The sequence below is a fragment of the Coregonus clupeaformis genome, chromosome 7, assembly GCF_020615455.1.
Source record: "Coregonus clupeaformis isolate EN_2021a chromosome 7, ASM2061545v1, whole genome shotgun sequence".
In the NCBI taxonomy this organism is placed as follows: domain Eukaryota; kingdom Metazoa; phylum Chordata; class Actinopteri; order Salmoniformes; family Salmonidae; genus Coregonus; species Coregonus clupeaformis.
Genome location: NC_059198.1, coordinates 31139284 through 31151666, shown reverse-complemented (window position 1 = coordinate 31151666; position 12383 = coordinate 31139284). Strand labels below are relative to the sequence as shown.

At 41.4% G+C, this 12383-nt stretch overlaps 1 protein-coding gene across 2 annotated transcripts; it reads left to right on the top strand.

The window, feature by feature from the left end:
• Positions 1-3961: 3961 nt before the first annotated feature.
• On the top strand, positions 3962-9536 carry LOC121570585 (interleukin-2 receptor subunit beta). 2 transcript variants are annotated; one of them, XM_041882053.2, is made up of 10 exons: positions 3962-4279; positions 5226-5311; positions 5537-5657; positions 5788-5872; positions 6163-6256; positions 6473-6609; positions 6921-7098; positions 7350-7452; positions 7725-7797; positions 8451-9536. In XM_041882053.2, exons 2-10 carry the CDS (start codon positions 5242-5244, stop codon positions 9174-9176), a joined length of 1587 nt encoding a protein of 528 aa, XP_041737987.1. In that variant the 5' UTR covers positions 3962-4279; positions 5226-5241; the 3' UTR covers positions 9177-9536. The 2 variants fall into 2 exon arrangements, with proteins under 2 accessions (XP_041737987.1, XP_041737986.1); XM_041882052.2 differs by having other exon boundaries at positions 3962-4265; positions 8451-9535.
• Positions 9537-12383: the final 2847 nt, after the last annotated feature.

The window sequence follows — 12383 nt, the reverse complement described above, 5'->3', positions numbered from 1 at the left end:
TTAGGTATCTTTTTCATTTCTTTTTTATTAATTGATGAAACATTGAATTTGGCATTACTGCTATTAGCCCATAGAAACACATTGATTAACAGATTCATTCATGGACAAACACATAGTCGAAAAATAAATAACAAATACGTTTGTTTTAAAGTGTCTGGCCTATATCTGAGAGATATAAGAAAGATCAGGAAATTATTACATTTATTTTTTGTCCATATTTAACTTTTTTTTTTTGGCACTAAACTACTTCCATATATTCTTCCATTAAATGTTTTAACTGGTACCGGGCTACCTTCTGACATGTCTTGTGCGGCTTCTGGGCGCCCTAGAGTAAAACGGAGAACACCATTGCGTTCGTGAGGTAATATTAGTTTGCATGTGGCGCTTCATTTTACCGGGTGGACAAGGGTCTGAAAAACGACATGTTGCACATTAACACCCAACTTTTCGAGCAAGACCTCAAAAAGGCCTATAGTTAGCAAACCGCAGAGGTGCTGCGATATGATTAGTACACCTTCTCTCTACAAAACATTGTTCTCACCTCCTCCCATCGCACACCACACCACACCACAGCCCCCCCCATGGTCTACAGATGGAGATTGTTTTTCTTATTTTCTTATTGCCTCTGTACACAAACTACACATAACACTGAGGCCTCGCACCAACTTCCTGCCATAGCGGACTCTGACCTTTCAACAAGCATCATGTGTGTCACCTACCCTACCCCCCGCCATTCTTCTGCAAGCCTCCCTTTACCCGTGCTGCAGAGTGAAAAGTACTCAGCTAGAACCTATAGTTCTGGGGGTGTCAAAATGCCATCATGGCCAAAGCACCAAACAACGCATTCACTCGCTTTCTGTGAACAAACAGGCAGTTGTTGCGACACAAGCCTGAATTTCACTTTGTTTATTGAATGCTTTGTTTCTCACCGTTTACATAAAGAGAGTGTTGCACAATGCCCTCCTGTACTAAAAGATAAAGCATGAGTTAAGATGTGCAAATACACTTCACAGGACCTGCTCATCTCAATGTGCTATGCATCTACTACAACATGCATTTTGTAATGTTGTAGCAAGTAGATGTTTTGATGAGTTTCTATGATAAAAGGATGATTTTCCTTTTCAATACAAATTCATTCCCCTAAGTTGATTGATACAAAGCATGTAATGTAACCGTGGGACATAAATATCTATCAATTTTTTATGTTGTTTTGTAAGTCACATAATATGTAAGTATGTGAGAGAAATCCACCAATAGAGGAAATGGGCATCATGCAGGAGATGACACAGTCAGGTGCCTGCCATGACCTTCTGCATGACACCACAGACAACTAATACTCCATCTATGAGGAAAAGGTCTGTCTGTTTATGGCTACAAAATGAGATGTCCGATGACCTTTGCATTGTCATACTAACTCAGTTCATCTTTCTATTGCCATTTCTACTTCTGCATTTTATTGACATTCACAAGGATCTTTTGACTCCATTATCCATTTACTACACGATTGAAACCGTTTTGTGACCTGACCTGCTTTCCTGAGTGATCTACAGTTGAAGTCGGAAGTTTACATACACTTAGGTTGTAGTCATTAAAACTCGTTTTTCAACCACTCCACAAATTTCTTGTTAACAAACTATAGTTTTGGCAAGTCGGTTAGGACATCTACTTTGTGCATGACACAAGTAATTTTTCCAACAATTGTTTACAGACAGATTATTTCACTTATAATTCACTGTATCACAATTCCAGTGGGTCAGATGTTTACATACACTAAGTTGACTGTGCCTTTAAACAACTTGGAAAATTCCAGAAAATGATGTCATGGCTTTAGAAGCTTCTGGCTTTAGAAGCTGGCTAATTGACATCATTTGAGTCAATCGGAGGTGTACCTGTGGATGTATTTCAAGGCCTACCTTCAAACTCAGTGCCTCTTTGCTTGACATCATGGGAAAATCAAAAGAAATCAGCCAAGACCTCAGAAAAAGAATTGTAGACCTCCACAAGTCTGGTTCATCCTTGGGAGCAATTTCCAAATGCCTGAAGGTACCACGTTCATCTGTACAAACAATAGTACACAAGTATAAACACCATGGAACCACGCAGCCGTCATACCGCTCAGGAAGGAGACGCGTTCTGTCTCCTAGAGATTAACGTACTTTGGTGCGAAAAGTGCAAATCAATCCCAGAACAACAGCAAAGGACCTTGTGAAGATGTTGGAGGAAACAGGTACACATCTATATCCACAATAAAACAAGTCCTATATCGACATAACCTGAAAGGCCGCTCAGCAAGGAAGAAGCCACTGCTCCAAAACCGCCATAAAAAAGCCAGACTACGGTTTGCAACTGCACATGGGGACAAAGATCGTACTTTTTGGAGAAATGTCTTCTGGTCTGATGAAACAAAAATAGAACTGTTTGGCCATAATGACCATCGTTATGTTTGGAGGAAAAAGGGGGTTGCTTGCAAGCTGAAGAACACCATCCCAACTGTGAAGCACGGGGGTGGCAGCATCATGCTGTGGGTGTGCTTTGCTGCAGGAGGGACTGGTGCACTTCACAAAATAGATGGCATCATGAGGAAGGAAAATTATGTGGATATATTGAAGCAACATCTCAAGACATCAGTCAGGAAGTTAAAGCTTGGTTGCAAATGGGTCTTCCAAATGGACAATGACCCCAAGTATACTTCCAAAGTTGTGGCAAAATGGCTTAAGGACAACAAAGTCAAGGTATTGGAGTGGCCATCACAAAGCCCTGACCTCAATCCTACAGAACATTTGTGGGCAGAACTGAAAAAGTGTGTGCGAGCAAGGAGGCCTACAAACCTGACTCAGTTACACCAGCTCTGTCAGGAGGAATGGGCCAAAATTCACCCAACTTATTGTGGGAAGCTTGTGGAAGGCTACCCAAAACGTTTGACCCAAGTTAAACAATTTAAAGGCAATGCTACCAAATACTAATTGAGTGTATGTAAACTTCTGACCCACTGGGAATGTGATGAAAGAAATAAAAGCTTAAATAAATCATTCTCTCTACTATTATTCTGACATTTCACATTCTTAAAATAAAGTGGTGATCCTAACTGACCTAAGACAGGGAACTTTTACTAGGATTAAATGTCAAGAATTGTGAAAAACTGAGTTTAAATGTATTTGGCTAAGGTGTATGTAAACTTCCGACTTCAACTGTATATTGGAAAACCATTATTCTAACATTTGTCAAAATGTAGTGTATTCACCTTATGCCTTGATCACACAGACAGCGTCATTGCGCAAAATGGTACGCAGCATCATCTGGATATGTGTGCAAGAAAAGTTCAACATTCACCTTCTGCTACCATTTCTGTCAAGACGTCTACGCATACAGTTTGACGCATAAGTTCGATAAATCCAACGTATGCACCACACAGAACGCACTGCAACTGCCTCTCCAACGCAATGCTGCAAGGCAAACGCATTGTTCCATTGGACATGAATGTACATCTGGTGTACCAAAATGCAATGACGCTGTTGTTGTGATCGAGGCTTTACTCTGCCAATCTGGTGCTTCAATTTGTGAAACCACCCGACATGTCAGTGTGAACGTGCATCTCTGTTCTAGCCTACTTTACTGGTGCTCGACTGAAACAGGATGCGGTGTATTCACTATTTATACCTTAACACATGAAGGGGCCCAGGGGCCTAATGGGTTTGCTTGTAGAGTATGTGTTTTAGAGCAGTGTTTCTCAATCCTGGTCCTAGGAAGGGCTGCACATTTTTGTTTTGGACCAAGCACTAATGCACTTGATTGAGCTAATCAACTCATCATTAAGCCTTTAATTTGAATCAGGTGTGTGAGTGCTAGGGCAAAAACAGGACCAGGGTTGATAAACACCTTTGTAGAGAATGGTAATTATACTGTTTTTTTTTTCTATCTTCAGTGTTCTGTGTGGCTTCCTGCAAGAAAAAGGCAAATGTCAGCCTTAGCGAGAGGTTGTGGTTACGTGTGTCACCATGAAATGTCATTGGGCACTTCAATCGAGAGGGAGAAAGAGAAAGAGGTAGAGAGAGAGTCAGAGAGAGAGAGCGATAGAGGCGCAGAGAGAGACTGTCACAAAGGGAGAGACACACACAGAGAGAGACATTCACAAAGGGAGAGACCTACCTGAGACAAAGGAGACAGCGAGGAGAGAGCATCTGCAAAAGTCAAATAGTCAAAACAGAGCAAAGAAAGTAGGAGAACAGAATGAGGACTGTGCTGACTCTTCGACCCTGACTAAGAGGGTAAGTCTGAAGAGGTAGAGTACCTATATTTTTTGCACTCTCTGTAAGATTCAACTTAGATTTCAATTTTATAAAAAAATAGCAAAATTGTCATTAGCACTGCATCATTCTTGTTATCATCTAAGTGTTTAGACGGTCTAGTTTTTTAGCAGTCTATTGGTGCAAACAAACTAGAACATAAGCCTATTCAGGGGAGACAAGTGGTTAAGTTTACTCTCCGTGTTTGTTGTATTGCAGTCCCTCAGCGAGTAGTTTTGCTTTATGTTAACTGTGTGTGTTATAATGACATGCATCTGCACTTTCGGTGGAAGTAGTTTAATTAGTGTTATGGACTTCCCGCTGATTTGAGATGCCAGATGTATGGTGTCTGTGAAACCACTAACAATAGACAAGTCTCAAGTTAGGATGACACACTTTTATTACACATACACACTTTTATTTTGTGTTAACTAAATATATTATCAGCTGGGTTACAGTAACCGAATATGCCCCAAAATATAGTATAGGCATATACAATTACTATAGGTACAAAAGGTTTTCTCATTGAGAGTTCAACATTAGGTCATGCAGTATGCAGCAGTCAATGGATGAATGTGTATTCTGTACAGGTATCGCTTCCGCTGCTGCATTTAAGTGCCTACCAAAACTCTTAATGTACTATTGACAAAGGTGATGACAGTGGGTAATAATGGTATTGGGCCTGTGACGGAAAGATTTCCATGTCGTACACAATCAAGTCAGGACGTCCCTTATCAAGGTCATGTGTCTACTGCTGTTCTATGTAACTGTTATTCAGGATTGTGACTGTCTAAATGTTTCTGGTGTTGCCCATGCTCTGTTATAAAAGCCTCTTCATCTTTCCTTTTCCTCTTCGTTGTTTTACATTTAAACAGTGGTGGTAATGGCCAAGACAATTTCTTCATCTTCTTTTCTTCATCTATGTAATCTTTTGGTTTCCAGTTAGACAGTGGTGGCAATGATGTGGTCCATGCTTCACCTGCTGTTCCTGCTCTCTGTGCCACCAGGCTTCATTCACAACATCCAAGGTAACTAGTGACTTCATGTTACTCTCAGCCTACTCATTCAGATAAGATCTGTGAAAACCAAACAGTACTTGCACCTTGTGGAGAAACACCATTTATTGATTGAATTTATTTCCCCAAAAATTGTAAGTCAGATTTGTGAAGTTGGTGAGTTTGTGGATTTTAAAATGATGTGTTACTATACAGTAATAATATTTTTGGTTTGCCTTTGCTGTCTTTCCCTCCAAGGACTGTTTTGTGTGAATGACTACATCAACAACATCACCTGTATGTGGAACAGCTCGGGAATAGATCCAGACGTGGCCTGCCAGCTCCTCGGTACAAGAGAACACCATACTGGCAATCCTTTGTAAGGAATATTTTTTGTTTGTCTTTATTATTACTGCAATACAGAAAATGACAGCATTGTGTTTTGAGGTATAAATGCATCCCTGTGTAATATGGAGAGTTTTACTTTTCATTTATTTTGTTTTGTATAGCCAGAGTAGTTGCGATCTCAAACCCTTGGATAGGCCGGGGCAAGGTCATTCTTTCAGAGGCTGCAGTTTTGTCTTTGCGAGCCATGTAAGTTTTTACTGATATCAGAATCAGAATGATATACAGTATGTTATTCTCAATATATATGTTATTGTACATATCATTTTCATTGTTTTCTATAAATCTATCGATTCCTATTTTATTTTTCAAAAGTCAACTAAATATATCATGTGAAATATATTTTCATAAAACGTCTTGTGAAAATGAGAATTCAAGTTATCTTTCCTTAGAATTCTTCTCCATGAATATAGAACAGATGCAAAGAGTTCTTACTTTATTAAACATGCAATCTGTTTTCGGACTGTGTTTCTCTACAGTATTTCAGTTCAGCCGAGCACCTCCCCAGCATTAAGGTGGAGTGTAACGGGTCTGAGGTGGTAAACCTCCTAAAATACACACCTATCAACCACAGTGAGTGTCCACTCTAGTGTACCTGCGAGAGTATACTGAATGTATGTACCACTATCAATGTAAACGTTGCTTTGGGAAGCAGCTGCTAAATGACAATATTATTAAGTCTTCAGACAAGGTTACCCATCACCTGACCTTAGTTCACCAAACTGCTTCCTCTATACTTCCACTTCATGATATTAGATGACTGTGACATCTCCCTCTGTTTCCTTACAGTTAAGATGCATCCTCCCGGTATCCCGGTCATCATCAATGGGACTAATGCCACCTGGAGTGCTGGTAGTCCGCTGTCTAAGAAGATCTTTGAATATGAGTTCCAGGTGAAGGTGAAGAGGGAAGACCAGCTATGGAGGGTGAGTGAGACAGACAAAACATTGTGTGGGTGGGTGTAAAAGTGTGTGGTATTGGCTGAACACGCAGTATTCCTGCTGAATGTGTTATAGTGAATGTGATTAGTGGGTAGTCATGCATAATACCAGTGCCTGAGTATAGAGCTGTGATTTTGGGCTGATTCTTCACTTCCATAGATATCAAAGCATGATGTGTGTACATTTGAGTTACACACACTCATCTCAAATCAAGATTTCAGCCTAAATAGTTTGAGACAGTCTTGTAGCTTTGTAGTGATTATGCTTATGTTTGTCTATCTGTCTGTCTCTGTAAGGAAGCCCAGAGTTTGACCAGACTTAAGCAAGAACTGTTGATGGTGCTGGGTGTGGAGGAGAGTGGGATTCATCACATCAGGGTGAGAGTCAAGCCGACCCAACCCGTCTCTACCCATTGGAGTGACTGGAGCCCAACTGCCTCCTGGACATCAGAGGGCGAGGTCTCACCAACCTTTGGTACGTTTGATGCCATGCCACAAACTAAAACCTTACATCTACTATATGTTCAGTCATGTAGACGACTCTCTATCCTATCCAGAGAAACTGACAGTCGGTGCATAGTGAAGTTCATGTGGCCCATACAGGAATAAAACTCATTTGCTGGTCTACAAAATTGTGTTAATGACCTGTGTTAAATGCATTAAATGCATCCAGAAGCATTTCTGAGACCTATATTCCAACCGTACTCCCGTTCTCTGGTGTTTCAGTGAAGTCCCCGGAGCTGACTTTGTGGCTGGTGTTGAGTAGTGCGTTTTTCACTCTCATCGTTGTCATGTTGCTAGTCTTCTACAAAACCCACACAAACAATAGGTGAGTAATGCGTAAAGGTGGATTATATGCATGCATGTATGGATTGTTGGGTCAGATCAGGAGTGACACCTACGAACTTTGGCTCAGTGAGTTAATTTGGTCTTGTGTCATGTTGATGACATCGACTTGATTTTATCATTGGTTACATAATCCAATATGAAGCAGAATTTGCAGTCAGGACCTTAGGTATGTTTGGGTATGTAGTGTCAAGTTAATTCTGGGACAGACCCAAGATGGCTTATTAAAATCCATGTTGTTTTGGTGCTCTACAGGAAACACCAGTATGTGCCTGACCCTGCCAAGTACTTCCAGCCACTTAACTCTGTCCACGGTGGAAACTTTCAGGTACCTGGAAAATACTCCAACTTCCTGCTAAACTTGAAACCTGTTGAACCAATACAATTATGTTTATGTGGCTTTATTCACTAGCGTGGCAACAGAATGAAAAAATTGTTTTCTTGTTTTCTTGATATGAAAACCTAGTGGACGGCCTAATATAATATTCTGGAACCTGGTTGAGTGGATATGTCCGCATTTATGTCCTTATTTAACTTTACTTACTACTTACTTACATTTGATGCTTATAGTTTGGGAACAGTCTCTTTAGTTGCCAGTAAAAGGAAAGTGCCCAGCCACAGTAAAAACCCAAGGGAAACATTAGTCATGAGCACAGGCTCTTTGGTGTGGTTTCTCTGTTGTTTTGAATTCCTTGCAGTAACAGTTAGATGCAGACATAGACACGCTCTCTCTACCACACGCACACATTAACACACCAATAAACTCACATATGCACTCATTTTAGACTTACGAATAAGCACACAGACACACACACTCACTGATCTTGCTGTGACTTTCTAAACTTGCCAGTGTAGATGCAGTAAAATAGTTATCCTTTGTCATTTTGCCTAAGTCTCAGCATAACATTCAATTTCACCAATAACTGTAACACTGTACAGTGCTGCGTATACTGACGTGTGTCTCTGGCCATCCCCATGCAGAAATGGCTGAGCCCCTTGTTTTCTCCAGAGTCCTTCATCACCGCCCAGCTCGGCGAGGACATCTCCCCCGTGGAGGTGTCTGGAACAGACGTCTGGGACGTCACCGACTCCACCAGCTCCACCACCGCGGCCTTCCTCCTACACTCTGACCCCAACACCCCCTCTGATGGCTGGAACAGCAGCGGCCAGTCCTCCTACTTCTCCAACATCGGCAACTTCTACCACAACTACCCCAGCAGCCTCCACATCGAGTCTTGCCCCGTCTACTTCATCTACACGGGGGACCACAGCTCCCTCTCCGCCACCATCACCTCCTCCTCCTATGAACGCCTAGAGCGTCTCTGTCGGCTGCAGAGGGAGCCCCAGAGCCCAGACTCTGGGTTCGGCATGGAGGGTGTAGAGGGGGAGGACCAGGTGATGGAGGAAGGAAAGGGTAAGAAGGAAAGGGTTGTGGTTCCAGTTGACCATCATTCACCCCCTCCTCTTGTCCTACCAGTCTCCCTGCCTGCTCGTATCCCTCCAGGCCCTCACCATCCCCTGAGTCTCCCCCAACTCCCCCTTCATAATCCTGAGTCAAACTCTGCCATGGCGCATAGTGGCAGTTACAATGCGGGGCCAGTAGAAGCTGCTCTAGGCAGATCCTCCTCAATGACAGTGGAACCCAGTTGTAGTGGCTATTTGACCATTAAAGAGCTGCAGAATACCTACAGCAACAAGTCTATTTGAACAAACCATTTGTCACTCAATTTATATTTTAGTTAAGCTATTGAACTTACTCTTTGTGCAAACTATGACACAAGGCTCAGATAATGCAGGTACATTTTTTTTACATGGAAAGTATTGTAGAGTTCTAAATATGTAGCTTATTCATATTTTATATACATTTTGTATATTACTTGTATTACTATTGAGGCAGCAGGTTTGCCAATGCATTGTTACTTTATCTCAGATAGTTAGTGCTGCTAGTTGTATTTGTTTTTAAATGCGTTCACTGACAGCTTGTTTGAATGAAGACCTGAATAAATCCTCTGACAGAAGAGAAGTGGGTAACTGTCATTCATATTCCATTCACCCAGTTCAATGTAACAGCGATAGGTTTAGGCTACTACATGATACGCACATTTTCCCTATACCCATCATGAGGTTGTTACAACCTAGCCTATGAATGAAAGTTTACAACGTATGTGCACACAGGTCGAGAGACAGACAGTGACACATTGACAGACAGTGACACATTCAATCCCGCCTTGCACACTCTTGCCTGCCTCTAGCTGATCTAGGGTGTAGTCATTAGTCCAACAGGTGCAAATGAGAGTTTCTATTGGACAAATTCAGGTATTTTTATCCACGTTTTGTTCCGTTTGCTTCCGTTTAAGAACCAGTTTTTAACAGAATCGACGGAATGAATACACCCATGATCACGTGTAAACACAGTTCACTTTCATAGCAGCCACGTTGTATTCCTTCTCGCATCTATGCGCTCGCCTCCTATCTCCTTTTCCCTTCGCTTTTGGTCTTCAATGCACAACACATCAGCTGGATGTGACCAGGTGAAAAAACCTTTCCAAGCCAAACCATATCATAACCGCTACACACAGCCTACATCATTGTCACCATATTAGCTAAAGTAACGTCATAGTCAACATAGCTAATAGAACTAGCTAATGCATTAGTTAACCCGCTACAATCATGCAGTAACATTACAGTGTACAGTCAGTAAGCAGTTTATAACTTACACCGGTGGGCCCCAGTGGCAATACATTTGTAAAAACCAAAAGCTTACCTTGAATTCGAAGTGTTCCAATGTTGAGTTGGATAGTCATAGCTAGCTAGCTAACATAGCATCCCTCTGTTTGAGCAGGGTGTTTGAGTAGGCTAAACTAGCTAGCTGCATTTGCTAGCTAAGTAAGTGAAACTGAAAGTGAAAAAACAATGACAATCTCTCTCTATCTCTCTTGCTTCTTCATTTTGGAATAAATTAATTTGTTCAAAACTGTTCAACTATTGTCTTTCTCTCTCTTTGAGTCAACTACTCACCACATTTTATGCACTGCAGTTTTAGCTAGCTGTAGCTTATGCTTTCAGTACTAAATTCATTCTCTGATCCTTTGATTGGGTGGACAACATGTCAGTTGATGCTGCAAGAGCTCTGATAGGTTGGAGGACATCCTCCAGAAGTTGTCACAATTACTGTGTAAGTCTATGGAAGGGGGTGAGGACTATGAGCCTCCTAGGTTTTGTATTGAAGTCAATGTACCCAGAGGAGGATGGAAGCTAGCTGTCCTCCGGCTACACGATGGTGCTACCCTACAGAGTTCTGTTGAGGCTATTGTAGACTTTAATTGCAACACAAATCTGTTTTAATCTATTATTTGGTGACATGAATATATTTAGTATAGTTTTATTAAAAAATATAACTTTTGAAATGTTTTACCATTTTTAAAAATGAAATTCACTGAGGAGGATGGTCCTCCCTTTCGTCCTCTAAGGAGCCTCCACTGGTGTGTATGTATGTGTTTGTGTGTATGTGTGCGTGTTTGTGTGTGCGTGTGTGTGTGTGGGCCTGTGAGTTGTGTGGGGAAGGGGTTCTGATTTGAGAGTGTATTTGTGTACCGATCTAAGGGTGGTTGTGGCTTACGAAAGTTGGGGTGTGAAATTAGGTCTGTTTGTGTGTAAACATGTCCTGTCAGGTGTGTGAGTGAGTGTGTGTATTGGTATGTGGTCTGACATTTAACTGTGAAACAATGTCGCCACCGCTGACATTCGCTCTCTTGAAAAAGTTGTTTTACTTGTTACAAGGCATTGCTATGATGAAAAGCTCATTCAAATTGAAATACCTAATACCACATTTTAAATACCTATTAAAATGTGGCTAAAGCTAATTGAATATGTCATTGAACCAATTGCACTTTATGGCAGCGAGGTGTGGGGTCCACTTGCAAAACAAGATTTCACCCAATGGGACAATCACCCCATTGAAACCCTTCTTGCAGAGTTCTGTAGGATTCCCCTACATGTCCAGAGGAAATCTACAAACAATGCATGTAAGGCAGAATTAGGCCAATATCCACTGATAATAAAAACTCAAAAAGAGCAATTAAGTTTTTGAAACATCTAAAATACAGTGACCCCCTCTCATACCATTACCAAGCCCTGCAATGCCAAGAGCTGAGCAAAGAAAAGTCCCCTCATCCAGCTTGTCCTGGGGCTGAGTTCACAAACCTGTTCTACTAACACACTGAAGCCTCAGGACCAGAACATCCAATCAATCAGAATAAAACAAATTACAACACAGTCAAAACAAAACTACATTACCTATGGGGAAACACAAGCACAAAGCAAAATGCATTGCTATCTGGCCCTAAATGGACAGTACACCATGGCAAACTATTCTAATCAAATCCAAATCAAATTTTATTCAACCATGGTTACAAAAACAAAGTACAGGCTCAGTGAGCACAGCCTTGCCATTGACAAGGGTAGACACAGGAAAACCTGGCTCTGTGTAGAGGAAAGGCTGTGGAACCACTGCCCCACAGCAGAACCCGAGTAAGAGCTGCATTTCCTGACAACAATTTTGCTAGGATTGTCTGGTAGTGGTCTGAGTAAGGAGGGGAAAACTTAAAACTAGCTGTTATTGGCACAGACGTTTGGAACTCTCTTTGTTAGTGGTCTACTAACCAATTTACCGCATGGTGATTTCACCATGGAAAGCCAAAGCTCCCACCCATGCAAACCTGCTGCTTAGAAGGTCCTGTGCAGATTGTATTTCCAACCAGCAACTATCAGGAAATAACACTAATACATTTTTCACACTTTTACAGTGTTAGTTTCATCAGCTGTTGTGATACAAAACACAGGAAAAACTGAATTTTGTCTGCACTGGGCCTTTAAAGTTTTAGTATGGGGTCAGCTTTTTACCACCAGGTGGCA